The sequence below is a fragment of the Rhinolophus ferrumequinum genome, chromosome 23 (genome assembly GCF_004115265.2).
Source record: "Rhinolophus ferrumequinum isolate MPI-CBG mRhiFer1 chromosome 23, mRhiFer1_v1.p, whole genome shotgun sequence".
NCBI classification, from domain to species: Eukaryota; Metazoa; Chordata; class Mammalia; order Chiroptera; family Rhinolophidae; genus Rhinolophus; species Rhinolophus ferrumequinum.
In genome coordinates, this window is record NC_046306.1 from 566,997 (window position 1) to 592,222 (window position 25,226).

At 61.7% G+C, this 25,226-nt stretch overlaps 1 protein-coding gene across 1 annotated transcript in view; it reads left to right on the forward strand.

Annotated features, from left to right (window-relative positions):
• Positions 1–16,875, forward strand: part of KCNQ2 (potassium voltage-gated channel subfamily Q member 2) — a 46,073-nt gene extending 29,198 nt beyond the window's left edge. Inside the window, 7 exon segments of the mRNA XM_033094543.1 lie at positions 3,936–3,989; positions 7,346–7,569; positions 8,189–8,297; positions 8,770–8,901; positions 11,252–11,359; positions 13,765–13,888; positions 14,910–16,875. Coding sequence (XP_032950434.1) covers positions 3,936–3,989; positions 7,346–7,569; positions 8,189–8,297; positions 8,770–8,901; positions 11,252–11,359; positions 13,765–13,888; positions 14,910–15,641 — 1,483 coding nt within the window. The 3' untranslated portion in view covers positions 15,642–16,875.
• Positions 16,876–25,226: the final 8,351 nt, after the last annotated feature.

Below are 25,226 nucleotides of genomic sequence, written 5' to 3' on the forward strand. Positions count from 1 at the left end.
TTTTGGTCGCTTCTGTTTGAAGGAAGGAGCCACAGCCGGAGCCCTCTCCCAGGTCAGTGCCCGCCTGTCTCCCGTGTCTGCACCGCATGTCATCAGGGAAGCAAGGGCTTCTGCGGGGCCCTGTGGGAGCTCCCGTGTGGGGCTGTGTGTCTGGACCCCTGCCTGGAGGTGATGTGGGCCCCTAAATCAGTTTCCTGTGTCCCCTGTGAGAGCAGCCCTGGGGCCCCTAAGGCAGGGATTTCTGAGAGGGAGGAGGCTGGGCGAGAAACCCAGGGGTGTCTCCCTCCCTCTGTGGGTCAGGGTCCCACGGTGGAGAGGGCCACTCTGAGGAGGCTCCTCACTGCCTGCGTGGGGGGCCTGGTGTTTTGAAGTTTCTGAAGGGAGTGGCAGGGGGTTCCTCTTTTGAGCAGGGTCTCCTGTCCTGGGGGGCTGCAGGTCCCCACCGTTCTGTTTGCAGCAGGCAGATTAGAGACCCCATGCAGGGACTCTGCGGGCAGCTTCTGCTGTGGGCGGAGAGGCGGGTAATGGCAGTCTACCGTTCTCCTGGCGTTAAAAGGAAAATCCAGATCATGTCACAAAGGTCAAGTCTGATGAACTCCAGCCTGTGTGGCTGTCACTGGCTGAGTTCTCTGAGCTTTGGGGTCCCCCGAGTGCCTCATCCAAACACTGCAGAGTGAGACTGGTCCCCTGGACCTCCCGCCAGAGACGCCGCCCTTTGTTAGTGCCCTCCTGGATCAGAGGCAGCTCAGCTGGCCGCTCAGGTCGGGGGGATGACCCACTCCATCCATCGGAGAATGATGCACTCCTCTGTCCCCAGATCCTCGAAAAGGGAGTGCCGGCTTGTGCCTGGAATTGAAAAGATGGGCACTGCTTCTGCCCTGAAAAGCAGTGATGGGACCCCTCAAAGAGGCTAAGAAAGTGAACACTGGACCAGAGTTGGTTTAGTGGGTGCAGCCCCCTCTGTTCTCATCGACAGGATGGGGTTGCAAGGGGAGCTGATGGCACGGCTGTCCTCAGGGTGGAGTGGAAAACGCCCGCCTAGCACGGCGGTGCCCCCACTTATCAGTTCCCGTCATGTTGCGTCTGCCCCTGTGCGCCAGGACCCTGAGCCCCCGGCGGGCCGGTCTCTGTGGCCTGAAGCCCTGCCCCTCCTACCTGCCCACCTTCCATCGGAGGCCCCTGTGGCGTTGGCGAGGCGGCTCCTTATGCTCTCGGCCTGACTTGACTCTGGCCCCCAGCAATGCTCTCGTCTCAGCCTCTCTCTCTCTCTCTCCTTTCCTGCCCTCCCCTCCCCCAATCTGGAAATCTCGCCTGCCCCCAAGTGCCTTTATTCTTGTCACTGCCCTTCCTGGGCCCCTTTCACGTGCGCTCTGTCTTTGGGGATGAGGTGGCAGACCCTGAAAGCAGGACTCAAGGTGAGGACACACGGGACCCTTGCCCCCGGGCTCTGCGGTATGCTCCCTGCTTCCCGTACACCAATCCTCGCGTCCTCCCTGTGTGTCATGTGTTGCGCCCACCTGTGACCCAGCGGCTTCCCCCAGAGCCAGGCTGGCCCAGCCTCATTTTGGGAGGCACACCTGTCAGCCAGGTAACTGAGGCCAGCATTTCTGTCCCCTCACCTGGGGCAGCCACAGACACCCCCTTTTTAGTACCATAGTAGGCATGTGGGAAATTGTTCTGCCACTTTTACCCAGGAAGGGGTGGGCGGCCCTGGGCTGCCCGGCCAGAGGATCCTGTACCATAAAGCTCAGATGGACGCAAGGACACTCACTCAGCTCCTGTGAGACGCCTCCGGGCCTGGCTCATGGTGGCACACGCCATGGCCGTGCTGGCACCAGACCAAGGCGGTTGGTGCTGGGGCTGGGACCGGGGCCTGGGGCAGCCACGGGTCTCGGGCTGTGATGCCCGGGTGTCCCTCACCTGCCCTTCGTGCCTCCCCATTTCTGACTGCCCCCAGCCCCCAGCCGCTTTGCGCCCTTGTCCGTGTGGGCCCCTCCTGTCGCAGGCATGTCTGTCCAGTCTGGTCTTGGTGAGTGTCTGTGGTGCCTCTTTCACCCTCTCGGGCCCGGGCGCCCTGGGCTAGATGCCAGCAGCTCTCAGATAGGGTGACACTCTTGTTGGCTGCTGTGAGCAGGAATACCCCAGCACCAGCCTGGAGCCCAGAGAGAGCAGGCTGGAGTTGGGGTTCCTTGTACCCCCAAAGCAGTGGCTCACCTCCCCCAGCTTTGTCAGGGCCTCAGGCTCTGCTGCCCCATACAGGAGCCACTGGCCACGTGTGGCTGCTTAAGTTCTCATTGAAACAAAATGGTTGACGAGCCACCCCTCAGTCTCACGTGCTCAGGAGCCAGGCATGGGGCGGTCACCATACCAGACTGTGCCACACGTGTGGGGACAAGGGGCCCTGGGAGGTGCTTCCAGAGCAGACGACTATGCTGGGAGTTTGAAGGAGCACAGCTGTTTGGGGGCTGGGCAAAGCTGGGACCCTTCAAAGGAGCTGGAGGCAAGACCGCCCCACATCATTCTCCTTCCTAGAGGGAGGGGCCTCCAGGTGAGGATGGGGGCTGCACACAGGCCTGGGACCCCAGGAGGAGCTGGCTGAGGGGTCCTCGTCTATAGCTGCCCCCCAGGCTTTGGTGGACCTGTGGCTGAGACGTTTGCCCCAAATTTGAGGGGCTTCTGTGAGCCATGAGATCTGCGGGTGGGAGGTCACAGGGAGGCTTGTCCCATGTGGGGGCACTCGCCAGGACAGCTGGACCCCAACCCCCTCCCACCAGGGTCAAGCCACCCAGAGTCTTGTTGTTTGCTGAAGTGACAGGGCAGGACCACAGGGAGCAAGCTCACAGGGCACGGGGCATGCGGGGGTCCTCCTCGCAAGGAGACTCGGAGAGGGCCAGCTGCAGCAGGGGAGAACGCTTGACCTGCTGGCTCGCTGGCGTTAGCTAGGCTTGTCCCATATTAGTGAGTGGAGAGAGGCGCCTGGACACCAGCAGGTGCCACCAGTGTTTACAACGAACGTGTGGACCTCCCTCCTGGAGCTGGTTCCTGTGAGTGGGGTTCCTCAGGAGCACAGTTTGAGAACTACTGTCTCAGGCAACGCTGCAAAAGGGGATGGGGCGGGAGAGGCTCCAGGAGAACTAAGTGTTTCTCTAGTTCTTGTTTGCTGCTTTCAGTTTTGCTTAAGAGTGTGCACGTTCTGGGGCCGCGATAAGTCTTCAGCGTCGGAGGCCTGGGCGTGCCCACCTCTGGCGGACAGACCGCTTCCTGCAGAACCGCCTGGCAGGTCCACCTCTGCTCACTGAGGCGGATTTTTGTGGGACCTGAGATGAACTGACTTCTGCCATCGTCTTAAATCCAGGAGCCCCAAATCCCCTTCTCCTTAGCTTCCCTCCAGGTAGAGGCAGCCAGTGCTTCCTGGGTAAACTGAGGTCCACTTCTGATCGGGCAGCTGGCTGGGCTCGGCGAAACCTCGGCGATTGGTTTGTGAAGCCAAAATGCACGTTTTCCTCCCCAAAATGTGTGCTTTCTGGAACCCTGTCCATCTAGAACAAGCCTTTTGCAAAGTCTTAGCCCATGTATTATTTTTTTGTTCGCATGAATGTAGCAAAAAATAATACATCTTTAAAAAGACGTGGCCCCAAACTCGAACTCTGAAAGGAAAAGGTATTTTTGGAGGAAAAAACAGGGAATTTCTTTTTTCTCCAAAAATAGGGCGCTCTTTTCTTTTCCAGGCCGGCAGAAGACTTTATGTGCAGCTTCCTGGCTGCCCTGGCTCAGCCGCGAACGCTGTAGCTGGGGCCCTGCGCCCAGAGCTGCCCCAGGGGGTGTGGCGCCCCAGGCTCCCTGCGTCTCCTGTTCACTGGCCACCGGCCCAGGCTCCCTCTGGCCGTGTCCTGCTGCGGGTGCCTGGGGACTAACTGTGCTCTCCTCATTTCCAGTAAAGGCAGACCGTGCAGAGAGGGCCTGTGTGGATGCTGCCCTGGACATTCTAGGTACCGTGATCGTCGCACGGACGACCACTGCTGCACGGCTGTTCTGCTCCAAACACTCTGCTTAGTAGAGGTTCTAGATGAGCCAGGGAGAGGCCCAGCTCCTGGGCCCCAATTCTGATTGGCTGCTCACGGGGGAGTGCTAGGTCGCCCCTGATTCCAGCACCCTTTTCTCTCTGCGCTAAAGGATGCCCACTCCCAGCAGGAGAGGGCCGGCAGAAGGCTCTGAAACCCAGAAGGGGCATGGCCCCGGGTCCCAACTGCTCGCTGAGCCTTTTCTCCAGGCATCAATCTAGCACCTCTACTAGGCACCCGAGGACAGCTGCCCCTTAACTGGCTGCCTCGCCCGCCCAGCTGCAGGAGGCAGCTCCGCCCTGTGTGCCGGGCTCCTCACAGTCCTCACACGTCAGACCCACCAGGAAGCCAGGCGGCCACGGCTCCCCTTCCCAAGTGCAGGCCTGCCTTAGGGCAAACCAGACACCGGACGGTGGAGACGCCACCCACCCCTGCACCTGGGGCTCCTTGCCTGCACCATTCCTCCCTCCCGTCCACTGTCTGCTGTCGGGTGTGTGGAAGCGTCTGTCCTCTTGCTTGCTCTGGGTGCCGCCCACAGCCCCTCCCTCCTGCCCGCCTCACGCCCTGTAATGTGCGGGCAGCTGCTCACCTGTCCTGTTGTCATGGCATGTGGTCGGTGCTGGCCGTGGAGGCAGTGGTGCCGCGTGGCAGGCACCAGGGGCCGTGCTGCAGGGTCAGGCCCGGGCGGCATGCTTGTGCCCCTGTATCCATGCATGGTCTGAATCCCTCTGTACCCGGAGAGAGGCTCAGAGGCCCGTCCATATCCCTGTGTGTTCCTGGATCTGGGCTTGTGTGGGGACTCGCAGCCCCAGGAGGGATAATCTGGGCCTACAGAGGCTGTCCTGCTCTCCCAGAGCTCGTGTCCATCACGCTTCTGGCCACAGGCTGGTCCCTCGGGTCATGGTCAGGTGCTATGATGGGGGTGCGTGGGGACCAGTAGGGCCAGGAGTCCGGGCCAAGTTCCATCCTGCTGTGCACAAGTCACGAGTGTCACTTCATCCTCCCACTTTCCCTGGGCATCCGTGGTCCATCCGTGGCCGTGGCCAGGCAGCTTTCTGTGGATGCCGCTCCAACCCCGCTGAGCTGGGCCCAGCTGTGCTGACCAGGGGTGTTTGGTCCATCTCAGGTGCGGCCTTCCTTCGCCCCGTCCCAATTTACAGCTGGCTCCATATTTAGAATTTTGCCCTAAGTGTGCGTGGGGGGAGTGACCACAGGGGAGGAGAACAGACCTTGGTTTCTCCTCCAGACCCTCCTAATTGCTCCTTGGCCTCAGGTAAATGTGAAAGTGCAGACACCTCAAGATACCTTGTCATACAGGGCGCCGCCCGGCCACAGCTCTTTCCCCCACCCGGGGCAGGAGGCCAGAGACCCTCCCACATATTTGCTTCTGTCCTTGGCTTGCAAGGTGAGGCAGGGCCCCCTCACACCTGCAGGACCACTGGCCATTTGGGTACCTGGACTTGGGACAGGTCTAGGATGGCTGGGGTGTGGGGTGAGTGCCTGTGGGCAGTGAGCCTTGACGACCGGCTGTCCAGGTGTCCACGCTGTGGCCTCCTCTGCAGAGAGCGCCTCCCCTGTCTGAGCTGGGGAACAGTGGGGCCAGGCTGGACCAGGGAAGGCTCCTTCCTGTGGGTCTGTCCTCGAGGGCAGCCTTGTGGGGCCGAGTCCCTGGGGCTCCTTGGGCTGCATGGGGCAGCAGGTGCAGCCGGGGGTCCCCAGCTCTCCCGGCTTGGTAGGGCCATCGCTTCTCATGGTCTCGCTGGGCCAGATGGTGGTCTCTGTTGGGAATAGAACAGAAGAGAGCTCATTTGTACAGAGGTCCCCACGGTGCGTGGCTCCCAGCGTCCCTCAGTGCCCCCCGGCCCGATGATGCCTTGGCTGGGTGCAGTGGTTATGGGCTTGGGGCTGGTGTCCTAAGCAAGCTGACGCCTATTCCTGTGTCGCGGGACATAGGACACCCAGGGGCTCCCTGCCTCAGAGTCATCGGCCAGGGGGGCTTTTCTCTTCATCCCGCAGAGACCCCTGAACTAGCACAGAGAGTCTCAGCTGCCTGGGGGGTAGGGACAGGCGTGGATCTGGCTTCGGTGTCCAGGTTAGGTGGACTGGACGGTGGGCTGCCTATTCTCTGTGGCTGGTCATCTCTGCGCCATCTGAGGGGCGTTTCTCAGTTGTGGGTCCTGGTTGGGGCCAATGGAGCCAGCTGACCCCGGGGAGCCGAGTGGGGCTGGTGGTGTCTGAGGATTAGCAGGCAAGGTGTCTTCCCAGTGATGGCAGGGGGTCCCACCGAGCCCCCTGGGCAGGTTTGTCACAGGTCCCAGGAGCTGCGAGGGGCCCTGTTCAGAGGCCATTCTAGGAGGTTCTATGGCTCCTGCATGTGGCGAGGCATGAACAGGTTCACAGTTTGCAAGAGCCTCCTGTCTCGGGCCCAGTGAGAGGAAGCAAGTGGCTGTACCCTGACCATAACCACCCACCCCTGTCTCCTGGCTGCTGCCCAGAGGGTCAGTCCCATCTCCACAGTTACCAAGAGACATGGGGACAGGGAGGCCCAAGGACCCCTGCAGGGCTGTGGCTGGCCCGCTGTGGTCGCCCCGTCTCTGTGGCCCCTGGCCAGGGCTTGGACAGCCTGTAACAGCCAAGAGGTGGCCGGCAGTGCAGGTGCACCCGTTCCGTCCCACCCAGTTCCCGGATGCGTCCTGGGGGCAGGCGTGGACCTATGCTGCCTGGGTGGGGGAAGATGGGCCGGCCCTCACCCTCCAGGATGCTTCTCGTCCCCCTGCTCCAAGCCACACTGCTCTGGAGGGCTTCACAGAGGGGCCCAGGGGTCAGCTGCAGACCTCACCCCTCCTGAATATGGGGCAGTTACAGGGTGTGGAGGGGCAGCCAGCGATACTGTGGGGGTGGCCGGGCGCCCACAGAGGTGTCCAGGGAGCAGCCACACCTGCTGGGCATTTTGGGACCAGTCTTGCCGTGGGTGTCACCTTAGAGAGGGAGGCCTGGCAGGACAATGTCTCTTTTGGTGGCAGCCAAAAGTGATTTAAGAGTCTGCTGACCAACTCCCGGTCTGGGAGCCCGAGGTGGAGCTGACCACCCACAGCCGTGTCCCCCACCCTGCGACCTCCCTCCCCACCCAGGCTCCACTCCACGGCAGCTGCCCTCAGTGGGCGTTTTTCTGGGGCAGGGTCTGCATCAGCTGATGGCAGATGACGGGTGCCAGTGTTCTGTCCAGAGTGACTTCTCTTGCTGTCTCCCTGTGTGTGTCTGTCCGTCTGTCCTCGTGGGAGCAGTCAGAAGGTCAGTTTGAAAGATCGTGTCTTCTCCAGCCCCCGAGGTATGGCTGCCAAGGGGAAGGGGTCCCCGCAGGCCCAGCCTGTGCGGCGGTCGCCCAGCGCTGACCAGAGCCTGGAGGACAGTCCGAGCAAGGTGCCGAAAAGCTGGAGCTTCGGAGACCGCAGCCGTGCACGGCAGGCCTTCCGGGTCAAGGGCGCCGCGTCCCGGCAGAACTCGGAAGGTGGGTCGGGCCCAGCACCCCCAGGGACAGTCCCAGGGGCAGCACCTGTGTTTCCCTTTTCTTCTATTGAGGTACGAGTCACGTAACATACAATTAGGCACTTTAGAGCGAGCGGTCCAGGGCACACTCACTGTGTTCTGCAGCCACCACCTGTGTCCTGTCCCAGGTCACTTCACCCTTCAAAGGAGCCCCTCCCCATTAGCAGTCATCCCAGCCCCTGGCCACCGCTGGTCCGCTTCTATGTCTGGACACGGTGACACGCAGTGTTTGTGCTTTCGGGTCCGGCTCTGCTCACTGAGCATTTTCCGGGCTCACCCATGTCGCGCTGTAGGTCAGAACGTCATTCCTGTGCACGGCCGAGGCGTCGTCGTTCCTGGGTGTGGGCTCATCCCACCCTGTCTGTCCGTCCATCCGCTTACAGGGACGCCCTTTCACCCTCACACCGCACTCCCCAGGGGCCACTGAGAAAGGACGGGGTGGGTTCTAGAGTGTGTGTGCCACATAGGGTGTGCCGGGAGAGCCTGAGAGGTTCCCTGAAACCCTCTCCGCTGTGCGTGTGCCACGGGGCCAGAGGACCAGTCCCCTCTGTCCCCTCACGGGCGGCGTCCCTTCCACCCAGAAGCAAGCCTCCCAGGGGAGGACATCGTGGACGACAACAAGAGTTGTAACTGCGAGTTTGTGACAGAGGACCTGACCCCGGGCCTGAAAGTCAGCATCCGAGCAGTGTGGTGAGTGGCGTGGAGTCGGGGCGAGGCCGCCCCACAGAGCCCTGCGAGGAGCGGTCCACTCTGCCCCTGGGGACCAGGTCTCTGGGGGCTGGTGTGAGGGCACGTGCTCCGCTGGGACACCCTGTGGCTAACACACCTTTCATCCCGGTTCCCTGTGGCTCACAAGGCACCACATGCCACAGTGGTCACGGGCCCGTCTGGGGAATAGAGCTCCCGAGGCTGTCAGTGAACAGTCAGGAGCCACCCTACAGGGGGTCCCAGTGGATGAGGGTCCATCTGCACAGCCGAGCCCAAGAGTGGCCGGTGTATGTGGTAGGTGCGTGGCCCAGATAATAGTGACAATTGTCCAGTGGACATCTTCAGAGACGCTGAGAGGGCCATAGGTAGGTGGTTGCTAGAGCCAGCCTGCTTGGAGTGTGACCTGCAGTGGTCTTTGCCCGGGGCTCATGGCCCTCCACCCATCCCCGTCCAGTGTCATGAGGTTCCTGGTGTCCAAGCGGAAGTTCAAGGAGAGCCTGCGGCCCTACGACGTGATGGACGTGATTGAGCAGTACTCAGCCGGCCACCTGGACATGCTGTCCCGCATTAAAAACCTGCAGTCAAGGCAAGAGACCTCCCTGCCCAGCCCCCGGGATATGGAGGCCAGTCCTCCTCGGCCAACACTGGCGTGACTCATGTCAGACAGATGGGCGCAGTGAGGGGGGCTCGCTTGCCCCCACCAGAGGTGGGCGGTGGACAGGGCAGTGGACAGCCCTGCTCGCTGCCACCTCTGCAGCCCCACACCGGCCCCCCGGGGCTTTCTGCTGTTTGTTTTAATATCTCTGTTGTCTCTCCCTGCTCTCCCCCCCCGCCCTCACTATGATGGCAAGTGTGTGTGTGTTTGTGCACACTCACGTCTGTGTGCACTGCACACACATGTGTGAATGGACACATGTATGAGTGCACCCGTGTGTATGTGCATGTACCTGTGCACACACGTGGTTGTGTGCCTATGCCTGTGCGTGCTGGGCTGTGGGTGTTGTATGTCACACATGTTTATGTGCACGTGTGTGCATGTGTGCTGGGGACAAGTAGTTCTGGTGAGAGACTAAGCTGTGGGGTACTCGTGGCTCCCTCAGCAGCAGCGATGCTACTTGGCACCCCCTCTTCCTGGATGCAGGCTTGTCCGCCTGCCCCCAACACTGGGCTTCCACTTTCTGGGCAGGAAGTGGGGCTGGGATGAGTGTCCAAAGTGGGGCAACAGCAGGGTACACACCGCCGTCTCCAGTGCCCACCCCAGGAGTCACCTATACACATGTGTATACAGACGTGAGCAAGGGCCCAGTTAACACACCAGCACACCCATAAACACGTGTGTGCACACGTGTGCCAGCACGCACGTGTACACATAGCCATGTTCTTTGTCTCATGGCCACATGTGTGTGCCCGTAAGTCACACATATGCTCACACCAAGTACACGTGTGCTTGTAGGCCCCCACCCTCCACATATATAAACAAGCCCTGCGCACACATGTGTTTGTGGTGCTTATAAAGAGGCCACATGTCTGTTGTTGGGGGCCTCTCCTGAAACGGCCACATGCTCCTGCCAGTTGGGGCCCTACCCCTGCCCACAGTTCCTTAAATAAGGTGGCTCCTCTGTGGACACCTGGGCCCTGGACAGTCAGGGCACAGTCCTGGGGGTCAGGGGACAGTCCAGCTCTCGGCCCCCTGGCAGGAGTGACGCTCTCGTTCTGAGGAAGTCGGCGTGCCCTGCCTTGGGGCACTTCCCCTGTCCTGTTCCAGGATGCCAGGGGAGGGGTCTTTCTGGGCCTTAACTTGCTCCCATTGGGCGGCGATCAGAGGGTGACCCTTTCCTCTACCCGAGGCCTATTGCTCAGTCCTCCCAGAGTATCCATGAGATCTGCGCTATGTGTGTGCAAACGAGTGTGTGAGCCTGCACGTGTGTGCATGAGTGGTGTGTGTGTGCATATGAGTGATGTAAGTATGCACGTGTGTGCATGTGTCTAAACTGTGCATGTGAGTGATGTGTGTGAGTGCACATGTGCTGTGAATGTGCACATGTGCGTGTGAGCAGTGTGCTGTGAGTGTGCACGTGTGCATGATGTGAGTGTGCACACGTGCTTGTGAGCAGTGTGCTGAGTGTGCACGCGTGCATGTGAGCAGTGTGTGTGAGTGCACATGTGTGCTTGTGATCAGTGTTCTGTGAGCACGCGTGTGTGTGAGCAGTGTGCTGAGTGCCTGCGTGCGTGTGAATGTGCACGTGTGCATGTAAGTGTGCACGCGTGCATCTGAGCAGTATGCTATGAGTGTGCATGTGTGCATGTGAGCAGTGTGCCGTGAGTGTGCACACGTGCATGTGAGCAGTGTGCGTGATGTGAGTGTGCACATGTGCGTGTGAATGTGCACACGTGAGTGTGAGTGTGCACGTATGCGTGTGAGCAGTGTGCGTGATGTGAGTGTGTACGTGTGCGTGTGAGCAGACTGTGCGCGTGTGTGGGAACAGTCCAGCGCCTGCCTGCCGACCCTCCTCCACATCTGTCGCCACAGCTGTCGTGTTCACCAGTCTTCTGTCCTCAACTGTCTATATCCTTCCCTTTCTGTCGGGAAAAGCAAGCCAGGCGCACATGCAGGGAGCCGGCCCTCTGTCACTTGCCGGCCGTCCTTAGTGCTGTTCTTAGCCGGCGCCCCGGCTGTGTGCCAGCTGCGACCCGCCCGTGCACGTGCATGCTCGCCGGGCAGGCTCGGCCGCCCGGGCCGTGCTCGCTTGAACACAGGGAAGATCAAGCGAGCGTGGCGTCCACTGCGTTGTTCGGAGCAGAACAGAGTTGTAAGACATGTCACTTGTGGCTTTATGCTGGGTTGTTCCTTCTGTTTCTGCAAGTTCCCAGCCGTCCCCCTTCATGTGGCTTCACGATGCCTTTTGCTGGTGTCTTTTTTCTCGTTTACTCGCCAGGATAGATATGATTGTGGGCCCCCCACCCCCTTCAACTCCCCGGCACAAGAAGTACCCCACCAAAGGACCCACGGCCCCTCCGAGAGAGTCACCCCAGTACTCACCTAGGTCAGGATGCCAACCCTCTCCTGCCTTGTCTCTGGAATGGCCAGTCCCCTGCGCTCCAGGCCACATGACGGCAGCACCCGCACTATTCTTCTGAAAGAATGGAGGGGACGTTTCTCTGTCCCTGGCAAAGCCATGCCTGGGAGAAGGCCGTCCCTCTGCAGGGCCAGGCGGGCTGTGTTGGGGGCCCTCCTGCAGGGTCCTGGGGGAGTTTTCCATGGACACTGTTTGCGATGTCCACTCGGGGTGGGGGCTCTCTGGGAAGACCAGAGGGTCAGCTCCACAAGGACGCACTGTGTCCAGATGTGCAGGGAGGACTGGCGGGGTTTCGAGGACCTCAGTGTCCATACCACACCCACCGGCTCTCAGACCCACAGGGGGTGTTGACCAGGGCTGTGGTGAGGTCTGAGCAGGTCGTGTGTCCTATCTTGCCTTTAACGCTTGTGAATAAATAGGAGGGTTGGGGCCCAGGGAGAGCCCAGGGCCTCTGTGCTGTCTCCCAACGTCAGCGTCGCAACTAGAATTATCGATGCGGACGTCCAGCTGGTGGGAGCTATGGTGAGGGCACCCTTAGATGGTGAGTTAGCACACTCAGACTTTGTCCTGGGGCCATTCAGAGGACACTGTGACCCACTCCTCCCGCAGGTCTGGTCGTCTAAGGGAGAGTGGAGCCCCCGGGGCAGAGATCTGAGGGTGAGGAGAGATGTACCTGGCTGCACTGACAGCTGGGGTGCAGAGGGGCCTGGGGCGTCCTGGAGGCCTGTGTGCCGGGCATCTCACCTGGCAGCTGTCCCAGGAGAAAGGAGGTCCCAGGGGAGCAGGCCTGACCCAGGGCAGCCCCAGACGGTATTTTCTGGGTCCCCTGCTCTGCCATGTCCCTCAGCCCCAAGGACGCTGGGCCCTGAGACCCAAGCTGCCCTCCTGTTGGGGATGGTTCAGAGCCATGAGCTGGAAAGGTCCTGCTGGTCCTCAGAGCACCCCAGGCCTCCTGGGTCACCACGGGCAGAGGACACACACGTTCACTCAGAGAGTGGGCCAGAAGGACAGTTTGGTCACCTGGGGGTTAACAGCCTGAGGCCTAGGGGAAGGGGTGGCGCAGGCTCCCAGAGGACCCTCTCAGGCTGAACCCTTGGCCCCAGCTCCCATGGGGATCAGCCATGCAGGCAGCCCGTCATGTGGCAGGGGCAAAGGCGCTGAGCACCTGTGCCTGGACTGTATGGACGCGCAGAAACGCCAGAGAATCCTTCCCCCTCCATTCTCCACTGGTGTCTGCTGGAAGCCCGAGGGTCTCCCCCGCCGCCCCTCCGTGCATGAGTCCAGCATGAAGCCCAGCATGAAGCATGAGGAGGCTGCACCATGGCTGACGCAAGCCTGAACCCCTCTTCTGCTTCATGCAACAGAAAGAAAAAATCACCCGAGCCCCCTGGCCCCCGTCAGTCAGGGCAGCCCTGTGGTCAGGAAGGAAACTGAGATGCAGCCCTGGCCAGCTCACGTGGCCCTGCCGGGCTGTGGGAGCAGCATCCTCCTGCACCCCAAACTTGAGAAGTGAGCTTTGTGCGGGGGGCTCCAGGCCACAAACGAGGTGGGGGCTGCGTGGCCGTGGTCTGCGTCACCATCCTGCTTAGCTGCACCCTGGCACGTCCACAGCAGCTGACCCCACGGCTGGCAGACAGCTGGGACCTTTGTTCTGAGTGAGCGTCCACGCACCTGCAGAGCCCTTCAGTGGCCCTTCCTGTTCAGCACGGGGGTCGGGGAACACCTCACTGGTCACACAGAAGCCCGCTCCCCAAAGGAAGCGTCCTCCTTTGGTTGGCACTCAGGACCTATGGCCTCGCTGGAGGTCAGCACAGCTGTGTTCTGCGTCTCGCACGCACGTGCACACACACACCCCTCTCTGGTTCGCAGTGGCTCTGTCTGTCCCCTCCTTTGGTTGTACATGGGCAGTTTCCTGTGTTGCTCTGTGTCCCCTCGCTCCCCGTCCTGGTGCACGGAGCCGCACGTCCTTCCTGCTTCTGTTGTGGCTGCTGCAGACATTTAACTGTCCCCACCAGCCCCAGCTGGGCCCAGGGTTCTAACACATTATGAAGGAGTAAAGCTCAGGGTGGGGGCGGGGCACAGGTCTAGCAGGGGACCGAGGGGTGAATGACCCCAGTTCCCTTTACTTTACTCCTCACTAATGTGCCAGCCCACTGCAATGGAGTGGACGGGTAACAGGCCCCAAGGGCTCAGAGCTCAGGGTGAGAACCAGGCGCCCGGCGCCCATCTGTCCTGGCACCCAGCTGCCCCCTTGACTCTGGGCTCTGCCTGGAGCCTGGATCTGGGGGGCTGTGGCCTGGCCCAGGAGGAGAGGGCCTCGGCCGCCACACCCACCCAAACTCATGCTAGGGGGCGGGGTCTCTTCCTGGCAGAGTGGACCAGATCGTGGGGCGGGGCCCAGCAATGACTGACAAGGACCGCACCAAGGGCCCAGCGGAGGCAGAGCTGCCCGAGGACCCCAGCATGATGGGCCGCCTGGGCAAGGTGGAGAAGCAGGTGGGCCAGGTCGGGGAGGGCCACCTGGGCAAGGTGGAGAAGCAGGTGGGCCAGATCGGGGAGGGCCGCCTGGGCAAGGTGGAGAAGCAGGTGGGCCAGGTCGGGGAGGGCCACCTGGGCAAGGTGGAGAAGCAGGTGGGCCAGGTCGGGGAGGGCCACCTGGGCAAGGTGGAGAAGCAGGTGGGCCAGGTTGGGGAGGGCCACCTGGGCAAGGTGGAGAAGCAGGTGGGCCAGGTCGGGGAGGGCCGCCCAGCCTTTTAGCCTGACGTATCTGGAAGGGACACTGCAGGTGGGGTCCTCAAGCTTCAGGGGACGTGGGGCCCTTCATAGCTGAGGGTGCTGCACTTGGACCCCTTCTGCAGCTGCACCCTCAGGGCCGCAGACCCTAAGGGCCAGGAGCACCATTTGTGCCCCCTCCCCTTGCCTGGGGGGCACGGTGGGACGCTGCGTCCTGACGCCTTGTGAGTGGCTCTCTCACGCTTGGCGGCCTTGCCCCACTGCCTTCTCCTGGGAGCGAGTCCTCAGAAACCACACACCAGGCCCTCCACTGGGCTCTGATTCTGGGAGCCGAGGAGGGAAAGGCGGCGCCGTCCATCTGTGCAGGTTGCTCCAAGGGGTGGGCTCACGGTGGGCAGCAGGGTGGCCCAGACAAGTACCAGGGTCCAGCGTTCTGAAGCCCTGAGGCCACACGCAGTGACAGGTGGGGTCAGAGGCTGAGCTGCTGCTGGGACTGCCTCCTACTGCCTCAGCACTTCTGCGGGGAGCCCCCTGGATGCTTCTACCTCTTTGGGAAGCAGCCCAGGTCCCCAAACTCTGTGAGGAACAGCCCAGGTCCTCCACCTGCAGGGAGCAGCCCAGGTCCCCCTACCTATATGGGGAGCAGCCCAGGTTCCATCTTTGAGAGCAGCCCAAGTCCCCCCCCTCTGCCCCCACCTGTGTGGGGAGTGGCCCAGGAGCCCCAGGTGTGAGAGAGCAGCCCCACGTGTGTGGGAGCCAGCGGCCCCAGCAGCCTGCCTTGCAGGTGCTGTCCATGGAGAAGAAGCTGGACTTCCTGGTGAGTATCTACACTCAGCGCATGGGGATCCCGCCCTCGGAGACCCAGGCGTACTTCGGTGCCAAGGAGCCGGAGCCGGCGCCTCCGTACCACAGCCCCGAGGACAGCCGCGAGCAGGGCGACCGCAGCGGCTGCATCGTCAAGCTCGTCCGCTCCACCAGCTCCATCGGCCACAAGAACTTCTCGGCGCCCCCGGCGGCGCTCCCAGCCCAGTGCCCGGCCTCCGCCACGTGGCAGCAGCAGGGCCACCCGCGCCAGGGCCAGGGCGCCTCGCCTGTGGGGGACCCTGGCCCGCTGGTGCGTATCCCGCCCCCGCCCGCCCACGAGCGCTCGCTGTCTGCCTATGGCGGGGGCCACCGGGCGAGCGCGGAGTTCCTGAGGCACGAGGACGCCCCCGCCTGCCGGCCCCATGAGGGCGCGCTGCGGGACAGCGACACGTCCATCTCCATCCCCTCCGTGGACCACGAGGAGCTGGAGCGCTCCTTCAGCGGCTTCAGCATCTCCCAGTCCAAGGAGAACCTGGACGCCCTCAACAGCTGCTACGCGGCCGCCGCGCCCTGTGCCAAAGTCAGACCTTACATCGCCGAGGGGGAGTCGGACACAGACTCGGACCTCTGCACCCCGTGTGGGCCGCCGCCGCGCTCGGCCACAGGCGAGGGCCCCTTCGGTGATGTGGGCTGGGCCGGGCCCCGGAAATGAGGCCCCCGGGGCCTCTCCCTGACTCTTGGCCTTGAGGTTTTGAGGTGGGACCCTGAGGGCCTTTTCTTAGAGTCACGTGGTGGGTGGCACGCAGGTTGCGGGCAGGAGGGGGCTCTCTGATCTCCATAGTGAAGGGTGACAAAAGTTCTTTTCCAACGAGGGGCAGCTAGGCTAGCTGTGCTCACTCTGCAGACCGTCGGCCCACATGTGTGCAGGGCTGGGTGGTGGCCGAGGACAGACCCCTGGCAGCCGTGCAGAGGCGTGGGGTCAGAGCAGGGCCCTGAGGGGGCGCCAGCAAGGGGCAGGACTGTCCCCCTGAGGCTGTCATGTGCACGGCTGGGACGACGCCCCCTGGCCTCTTGGGTGCCCACCCGTCCGATCTGCTGGTCAGCGGCCAGCGCCATCCCTCTCTTCCCCCTGGGTTCTGAGTGTCTGTGATGGAAAGCAGCCCTAAGTGCAGGACCCTGGCTTGGAGAGCAGGGGCGAGGCCACGGGACCACAGGGGAACATGGTGACTCTTGGACCTCGTGGGAAGGGCCTGCTCCTCAGGCTTCTGGAAGGGGGTCCTTGGGGGCTGTCCTGGCCGCAGGAGACCCGGGGGTGGGCGCGCTCGGCCCTGGCCGGGCGCTGGTCACCGGGCTGTGGCCAGCTACTGTCTAGAGACCCAGTGTGGGAGCGGGCTGGGTAGTTGGGGGCACCGCTCTGGGCTGGGCTTCTGTTGCAGGGTCCCTGGACTTGGTGGGTTGTGGTGACAGATTCGCACGCCTTCCTTCTTGCATCCCCCACTGGTGCCCTGAGAGAACCCAGGCCTGGATGATACATAAGCACTGGGAAAACCCTTCAAAGCCCCCAAGTGTCATTACAGGCCCCTTCCCGTCCAGAGGCCAAGGCAGCTTTGTCCTGTGGGAGGTGCTGTCCTCACGGGAGCTGACCGTCCCCACCCGCTCTTCTCCACTGACCGGTCCCTTAGCTGTGGACTCTTGGTGTCTTGGGAGTCAGGGACACCCATCCCTACCCTGGTCTCTGGGGAGCACCGGACCCCCCCCCGTTGTTGTCACCCGAGGGCAGGCAGCTTGGAGCTGGAGCCCAAAGGCAGCAGTGTGGGAGCCTGGCGTTTGAGATAACAGAACAGCAAGTTGGCGCTGGCACCCCCTAAGGCAGGACCCCGTGTGCGCGAGGCCTGGGCCAGCTAAGCCACCTCTGCGGTGATTCAAAGTCTCTTCCAGTGTAGAACCCTCTGTAACTTGGTGTGGCGGGTGTAAGTGACCCAGGCAAGTGGCCACCCTGCCTAGCTACTCCCGTTGGGAGGGTCGGGGCTGGGGTCTGCACCTCCCTGTCTGTCCCCATGGGAGGGGCTGTAGCTGCAGGCCCCAGGTGGGAGAGCAGCTGGGCGCCTAGATCCAACACCAGCTCCCCGGGCTGCTCCTGCACTGGTCACCAGCACAGAACTGTGTCCCCTGTGGGATCTCGTGCTCGAGGGGGACCTTTCCCCACCTCAGAGAGGTTTGCATTCTGTCCCACCTGCTCCGTGCGCTGTGTGCCTCTCGTGACCGGGGGAGCTGGCCTGTGACGTGCCTCCTGTCCCCAGAGCAGCTCAGCCAGATGCAGGTGTCCCTGAGGTGGCAACCGGAAGGGGTGGGGCTAGACTGTCAGGGTGCCCCACTCAGCAAGGAGGGGCGTGAAGTCTGCTGCGAACGAAGGTCTCTGCCCCTTGGAGAGAGGAGACCACAGCTGCGTGGGAAATGGTTTGGAGGGATGCTGGGGGACAGGCTCCCTCTCGGGGCCCCCAGACCCAGGCCTGAGCAGCGCTTGTCCCCACAGCGCCCGTCCACTGCCTGTCCCCGTCTTCAGAGAAGTGTGACAGGACGAGGCTGGATGTTCCTCAGGAAGCTGTGCACTGTGTTGCGTGTGTGTGTCCACACAAGTGTGGCTGAGAGCCAACATTCCCAGGCCAAGCGTATGTGTTAGCTGGAGCACACCCCCCACGCACACACAGACACCCGTGCTCACAGACACGCCTGTGTACATGCAGCACACACTCACACGTGCACTCCCAGAGCACACACGCCACACATGCTCTGTGCACACATGAGCACGCACTCACACACTCAGGCACACACACACACTCACACCCAGCTGTGCCCTGATGCACACACACCGCGTTCTGACTCTGGCGGCCTGTGTCTCACCCCTCACCCTGGCTCTTCCTGCTTTAGGTCACTAGGAATTAAGGACTTCAGGGGTCACTGCCAGTCCTGGGACATTGAAGCCTGGCTGTCCTGGGCTCCTGGGTCCCTTGTGCCCTATCCCCCTGCAACCCCCACAGCTGGTCTGGCAGCCATAGAGCGTTTGGGTGGCAAATGCCCAGAAACAGCGTGGTCTGGGCCAGAGAGGTCCTGCACCTGTGGGGTGTGCAGATGTGAGGCTGGGGTGCTGGCCGGCTCCCCGTGTCCCCCTGGTCCACGGCCCAGCCTTGTCACTGCCAGGTGGAATGTTGTCCTGTCTTCATTGGTGTGCTCCGGCCCAAACAGCTCCCTCTTCTGTCGACATGAAACCTCAAACTGGGCTGCCTGAGGGATAGGGGGACCCAGCCAGGTGGCAGAGGACTCCCTCTGGGCCTGCCTCCCCCCCATGACCCCCCCTTACGGGAGGCCACAGCTGCCCTCTCAGCAACACCGCCCACTTTGGGGGCTTGAAAGCTGCCCCGACTCCAGGACCGGACGCTGCGAGGGCTGCTTCACGGGCCAAATGTCCAGAAACAGGAAGAGCCGAGACCTGCCCTAATCACCCGTCAGAGCCCAGGGCATCAGCAGCCAGGCAGCCTCACGCATCTCCGCGTTATTTTAACCTCCCTTCTCCCTCACTAGGCTGCAGCCCGCCACCCCACCCTGTGGCTGTTGATTTGACATGTGAATACGGGAGAGAAGGGGCCACCCCTTCACCAGCCATCCATGCTCAGGGGACACCCTTACACCAGGTGCCCTTGCCCCCATGTTTGTGGATAGGACCTGGCTCTGAGACATTTCTAGACGCTTCCAGAAGCAGAGAGGGCTGGTGGGCGCTGGGAGGCCTTTGTAGAAACACTGGCATTTTTATCTATCTCATATTCACCCCGTATTGTAATAATGTACAGACCGGTGGGTGCAGCCACCTGCCCTTCGGTCTCAGGCTGCAAGAGCAAACCAAACAGCAGGTTCCACGTCCTCTGACATCATAAGCCCTTGAAACAAATGCAGTGTGAAGAGGGACGGTTTGACCTTGAGGACCCACCGTGCCAGGCTTGGGGGCACCTTGTACCCCTGCGGGGTGGCTCAGTTCTGAGCCGTCAGGGTTCCATGCCCTCAGTGCCCAGTGCGCGCTGGCCCAGAACCACACACCCCTTTCCTGACTGATGTGGTCCTCCACTGCCCTCAGAGGTGGTATGCACAGACCTGCCACTGCCTATATGTTACTGACGTGTGGGGCAGGGAGGCCGGGGGGCCTTGGGGGGCTGTCTGCTATAAGTGGTCCTGGGGATGGTGTCCCAGGCCAGCTTCCCTCCTGTGTTCCTGTCCCCAGGGACAGGCTCCACTGGGTTTCCGCCAAGCACTAAGTAGACAACCAAGGAGGCCTTCCTGAAGGAGGTGGTGTGGGGGGATGGGGACCCACACCGCTCCTGTCTCCAAGGGACCTGGGAAAGCTGGCTGCCCAGGCCAGGACACTGTAGACTCTGGAGCATGCAGGACTGGGGCCTTGGTCGTTCGAGTCTGCCGTCTTGTGAGGGGAGGGGCTGACAGCAGACCCCAGGAGGAGGTGACGATGGAAACAGGGTAGAGAGTGAGACATGCTCCTGGAGGTGAGACCCCTCTTTACCACCTTCTAAGGTCATTTGTGGGAAGAGCTGGGTGGGGCCTTGTCTTGGACACTTGCGTGGGTGCCCCTGGCTGGTGGAGGACAATGGGACAGGCAGATCAGGTGCCCAGATAGGAGGGGACCCTCCCGGGGGTGGGGCTTCCAGGCCGGGGTGCGTCCGTTGCCACATGCCCCACGTACCGCTCTGACCGTGTTTCATAAAGTTGCCTTAATGAGCGTTGGCAGGAATTCACGAAGGTCACCCCATGCCCCCTTGATGACTGCCAGGCCCCGACACCAGACCCCGCGTCCTCGTCCTGTGCGCGGCCTGCAGGAGCAGCTCCACAGAAGGTGCCGAGTGGCGGCAGGCCTCACACCAGTCTTCACACCTGCTTGGGGCTCCAAGCGCACGTCCGCCTGAGACCCGCTTGCGTCCCCTCTCTGCGCCGTCCGGATGGTTTGTCACCACCAGCCGGAAGCTGGCTGCGTCTCCCCATCTGAGCTGTTGGCTGTCTTTTGCACTTTCGTTCATGCTCCAAAGAATATTTCATAATGCCTTGCGTGTGCCGCACACTGGAGCACAGTGTGCCCTGTACCGTAGCAAGCAGGCCTTCTCTCCGTGACCGTGCGCCGCCGCACCACTGTCGCTTTCTAGGGACAGACGCCCAGGAATGAATCTAGTTTTCTGTGGACCAGTGCGATGCTGGACTCACTCAGCTCACTGTCAGGTTGATGCTTGTGCCGTGACAACGGGCCCAGTGCAGGTTCCCTGGGACCTTGGGTGTGGCATCTGGCGGCAGGGACGCACATGAAAAGTTCAGGAGAGTTCTACTGCCACAGGGACAAGTTCGGGTGCCCAGAGGACCTGTGCACTTAGTAAAGCAGTGATTCAACCTGGACAGCGTGTGAGCTTTTTCCTCTTGCACGCTCTCTGGGCTGCTGGCCTATGGCACAGGATCGTGGTAGGGACATCAACAGACTCCACGAGCTCACTGTGCTCCCATGTGGGGGGCGGGGGGGACCTCACACTCTCCAGGTCAAGACCTGGGATTTGTCAGTGTCCTGTCGCTGCCATAACAAAAGACCCCAACTGGTGGCCTCAGAACAACAGACCTTCCTGCTCCACGCCCTCCCCCCGCCCCCCTACCCCAGGCTTACTGCCTGTGACCCTTCTCCCCGCTGTCAGAGCAGCTGGGGTCCTGGGACAGAAGCCTTGGGGCCCCCCAGGAAAACACTAGCTGGTCCCTGGGCATGGGCTCTGTGCACAGGGGTCCACCAGCGTTTGGGGAAGGCAGCCTGCCCTGCTGTCCTCAGGGCCACCTCCTGCTGTCTTTGGCACCTGCCCCATCATCACGGTCCCCACCTCCTCTTCCATCTCGTGCCCCTCCATCTCCATGGGAGGGACCCCGGCAAGCGCCCAGCTGTGTGAGTTTGAGCTGCAGTGGCTGTGCCTCCCCTGCCCCCCAGACTGTCCGTCTGGACTGTCTGTCCCCACCAGACCCTCCTAGGACTCCCTGGGGGTCATAACCTATAAGAGCAACTTAGCAGGGCTCAGCAGCCTGAGAGGTAGTGACCGGTGACTGGCACCCAGCCCCTTCACAGACGTCCTGGGGGTAGGGAGGGCCTGGCAGACCCGGGCCGCCAACAAGAACCTTTGTGTTACAAGCCTTCCAGGAAGTTCTGGACTGGGGTGACTTTGCGTTTGGGGGAGAACCAGGCTGTGCTCCAGGCGCTGCTGGCTCCTGCCTGCAGCTGGGCTGGGCTGCTGAGCTCACCTCTGTTCACTCACAGCATTAACCAGGGTCCCCTGCTCGTCCCCACTAGAGCCAAGGGACCGAGGGCTGCAGAACCATCTCAGGACATTGGGAACTTCTGCTGTGAGCTCTGGGGGCCACACGGCCGGCATGGCCCTCAGACACCCGGGCTGGCACACTTCACTCTGCCTGATTTCTGGGCAGTTTGGGGGCAGTGAAACCCGGACCCCAGTGCGCTCTGGGGTTCTCTAGCAGCCCCTCCATGCTGTGTGCAGGAGGCTGACGCAGGAGCCCAGCTCTATCCTCCCTCCCCATGGCCGTGGGAGAAGAATGTCATGATCGGCTTCCCCACAGCGGTCTTTGAACTGGTAGCCTTATTTTTTTTGTGCCAAGCAGTTTCTCTGTTCTAGGAACTGTCACCTAGGAGCAGGGTGATTTGGGCTTGGCTGTGATTAACAGAGAAACCGTAATAGACCCTGGGTTTCAACAGAATAGACTCATGTTTGTCTCTCATGGTCTACAAGTCCAGAGGGAGCCTGTCTCGCCAGTGTGGCAGGTGGCCCTGTGGTGCCGGGGACCCAGGACCCTCCTGTGTGGTTGTTTCGGCTCGACATGGCTTCCTCCTCAGGGTCACCACATGGGCCAGTGTGGCTGCTGGAGTGTAGCCATTGCACCTGCATTCCAACTAACAGAAGGGGGTGTGGGGAAGAAGGGCACACTGTCACACACACCCACACACACACACACACACACACACACACACACACACACGGCTTCCCGCTTACGTCCACAGAACCCAGTGGGTAAGACTGGGAAATGGAGCCTTTATACTGGGTGCCATGTGCCCAGCTAAACCCAGGGTTCCACGCCAAGAAAGCAAGAGAAAGTTCCCTGGGGGACCCAAGCCGGTCCCAGTTCTGTTCCCAGACGCGCTCACAGGACCTGGGCAAGATACTGGCTGCCAGCTGATGGCAGGATGAGCAGAGCAATGCAGGGAAGGGCAGGCGTTTTAGGTTCTTTGTGGCCCTGTGGTCCCCATTGCTCCCTGACACGCCCAGAGCTTTCCCTGCCCTCTCTGTGTGTGGCCCATGTGGCCACGTACTCGCTCAGGCATGCACCCCATTCCCTGCTCTGCACACATCACCCATGAGGTATCATCACCAATCACCCATTCTTCAAGGGAGGAAACCAAGGCACAGAGAGCTTGGGGTGACCCTGGTCAGAGGTAAGTGGAGGGACAGGATGTGGCCCCCAAACTTGCCTGGGGTGTGACCAGATCGCACGGTGGAGCTGGGCCCCAACTAAGTTGCCTTCTGGGGTCCCCCAACACAGCCACCCTGGTTTCTGGGACCATCTGTGTGTCCCCCCTCATTCCCGAGCTGTCACCTGGGTCCCACAAGGCACCTTGTCCAGTCCTGGCACCTGACCTGGCACAGCCGAGGAGATGGGCCAGGCTGCAGATGATTGAGTCAGAGCTGGCCGGTCGGTGGGAGAGCCGGTGGCTTCCAAGGCTGGTGTCCTGGGGCTGTGAATGGAGTAGGGGGACCAGGGCACGTGGCTCTGGGTTCAGATGAGGGGCCACTGCAGACCCCTGGGGGAGAGCAACTGCCTGCCCAGTGGTGCTGGCTGAGGGGCATGGGCGGGAGAGTCTGCGGCCCCCACGGCCTGCCCACCATGTGGCCGCTAGGCGCTCTGGCTGCTGCCCCTCCCCTCCTCCTGACCCCTTTCCCGCCCTGACACGCTGTCCACGAGATGACACCCTAAATATACCTCAGCGAGGCCCCCACACAAGCAAGATGCCCCCACAGATGCTCATGTTCTGCTTGCTGTCACCCACACCCCTGGCGTTCCGTCAGATGGGGCCACACTGCAGGCATGCAGGCGTCTCTGAGTGCCCAAAGGAGAACAGGGCGCAGACGACCTAGAGTGTTTGCGGTGTCAGAGGGGCCATGGTCTGTGGAGTGACAGGACCACGGCGGGGACAGACGTCCTGGGCAGGATCAAGCTGCTGGGGCGATGCCAGCCCCCACGTGTGCCAGATGCCTGAGGACCCCACCATCCCCAGGATGGAATGGACAACCCCCCTCCACGGTCGCCCTCTGGGCCCCAGAGCCACTGTGTGCAGGAGGCCACCAGGGTGGCAGCGTTCACCCAGAGGCGGGCCGCCATGGAAGCCGCCTGCACCCAGCCCACAGCCAGGCCTGGGCACATCATCCCCTGCCTTAGATTCCTTAACCTTCACTCAGGACCTGGACCTGGCTGCTCACACAGCCCCAGGGACCCTCAGGCCTGCAGCCCCTGGGGTCCTGGTGGCGCAAGGCCTGAGGGGATATTCTCAGAATTGGCCCAGCCCCAATTTCTACAACAGGCCTTAAGGTTTCTCTGCAAATGGCCACACTTCATTCATTCATGCATTCATTCACTGAGTAGGTTCGTGCTGGTCACAGGGTGCGTGGAGATGAGGTGCCCACGGGCCTCGGGACCCTGGACAGCAGCTAGGAAACCTTGCCAGGCACGCAGCACAGAGATGGCTATGGAGGTGCCCTGGGTGCCCCGCAAAGGGGCTTGTGCTGGGATTCAAGCCAGACCAGGCCGTCTTGGTGACCGCCTGTTGGGGTGTCCAGGTTGGGTCTCTGCCGAGGGCAAGGCCTACTGGTCATCTCGCAATCAGCCCGGGGTGGGGGCGTTTGCAGCCAGCCAGCCCTCCAGGGAGGCCTCTGGGCGCGACTGCTCAAAGCAGTGACCTCCCGGGAGGTCACTCATTCGATGGGTCTGGCCGCCTCACCCCAAAGGCCAGACCTGTTCCTGGTGGCAGAGGTGAGTGACCCCTGCCAGGTTTGGGGGCTGAGAGGACAATGGGCTAAGGGGCTAGGGGGCAGCCCTTCGCTATCCCGGCTCCCTTCCTCAGATGTCACCTAGCTTCCTCTCTGACTCAGTGCATCGTCAGTCTTGTAGCTCCCTGATTGGTGATTACTCAGCCTCAGTTTGCCCTGGCCTGTTCACCACCCTCAGACGGGCTGTGTCACACTCACCACAGTTGCATTGGTAGCCCAGCCACCCAGACTCCTCTCAGAGTAAGCCCACAACTGGCCCCAGGACCTCAGGGCACCACCTGGCCCGAGGCCAATGGCCCTATCCCCTCCCACATTCCAAACAGGAGATCTCTTGTAATACAGTCAAACTCTGTCCTGGGTGGCTTGTGGTCCACTAATACCTTCAGTATCTTTTCTCATGACTCAATCTCAGACCAGGACAGTGAATTCAGGTTTTGGTTCGGGAGCCGTGGATCAGATTTCACCTTGTGCTGGTTAAAATTTTATCTCAGCCTGTACATGGCAGACCCTGATCTTATCATCTGCAAGATGTTGTCATCTGCAGCCCTGATCTTGGAGGGAGGCTCTCTCAGCACTCTTACTTCTGACACAGATGTCCCTGATGGGGCTTCCCCACCAGAGGCCCAGAGGCCAAGAAACTGAATCCCTCGTGTGTGTGGCTTCTCAGCGTCCGGTGGCCAGTGAATGCCTGGTGGTCGCCCCGCTCCAGCCACCGCCTCCTGCATCCCCTGGCCAGGAGCTGGAGAGCAGCTCAGCACGTCAGACTCCCTCCCTGACATCAGAGTTGCTAATTTTCCATCCCACGGTAGGTTTGACATTTGCAGTGCAGTGGGGTTGTGTTGACTTCCTTCCTGAGAGGCATGGGACACCAAATCCTCCTGGCTCCGCAGTGAGCCTGCGAGGGGCGGCCCACGTCCCTGCCTGAGGCAGACCTGGTGCTGAGGGCACCTGCAGCCCCTGCCCGACCTCCGTCCTGCCCAAGGCCTCTCTCTGGAGCGGCTTCCTCCCTGAAGGTTCCCTGATGGGCTGGCGTCAGGGCGTCGTTCTTGTGAACCTGATCACACCCTGCTCCTTCATCGTTTAGGTGCCTCCCTCCTGGGTCAGCTCCGGGGTCAGGCACTGGCTCCTTCTCTCCTTTGCACCCCAGCCCCCCACACAGGACGTGC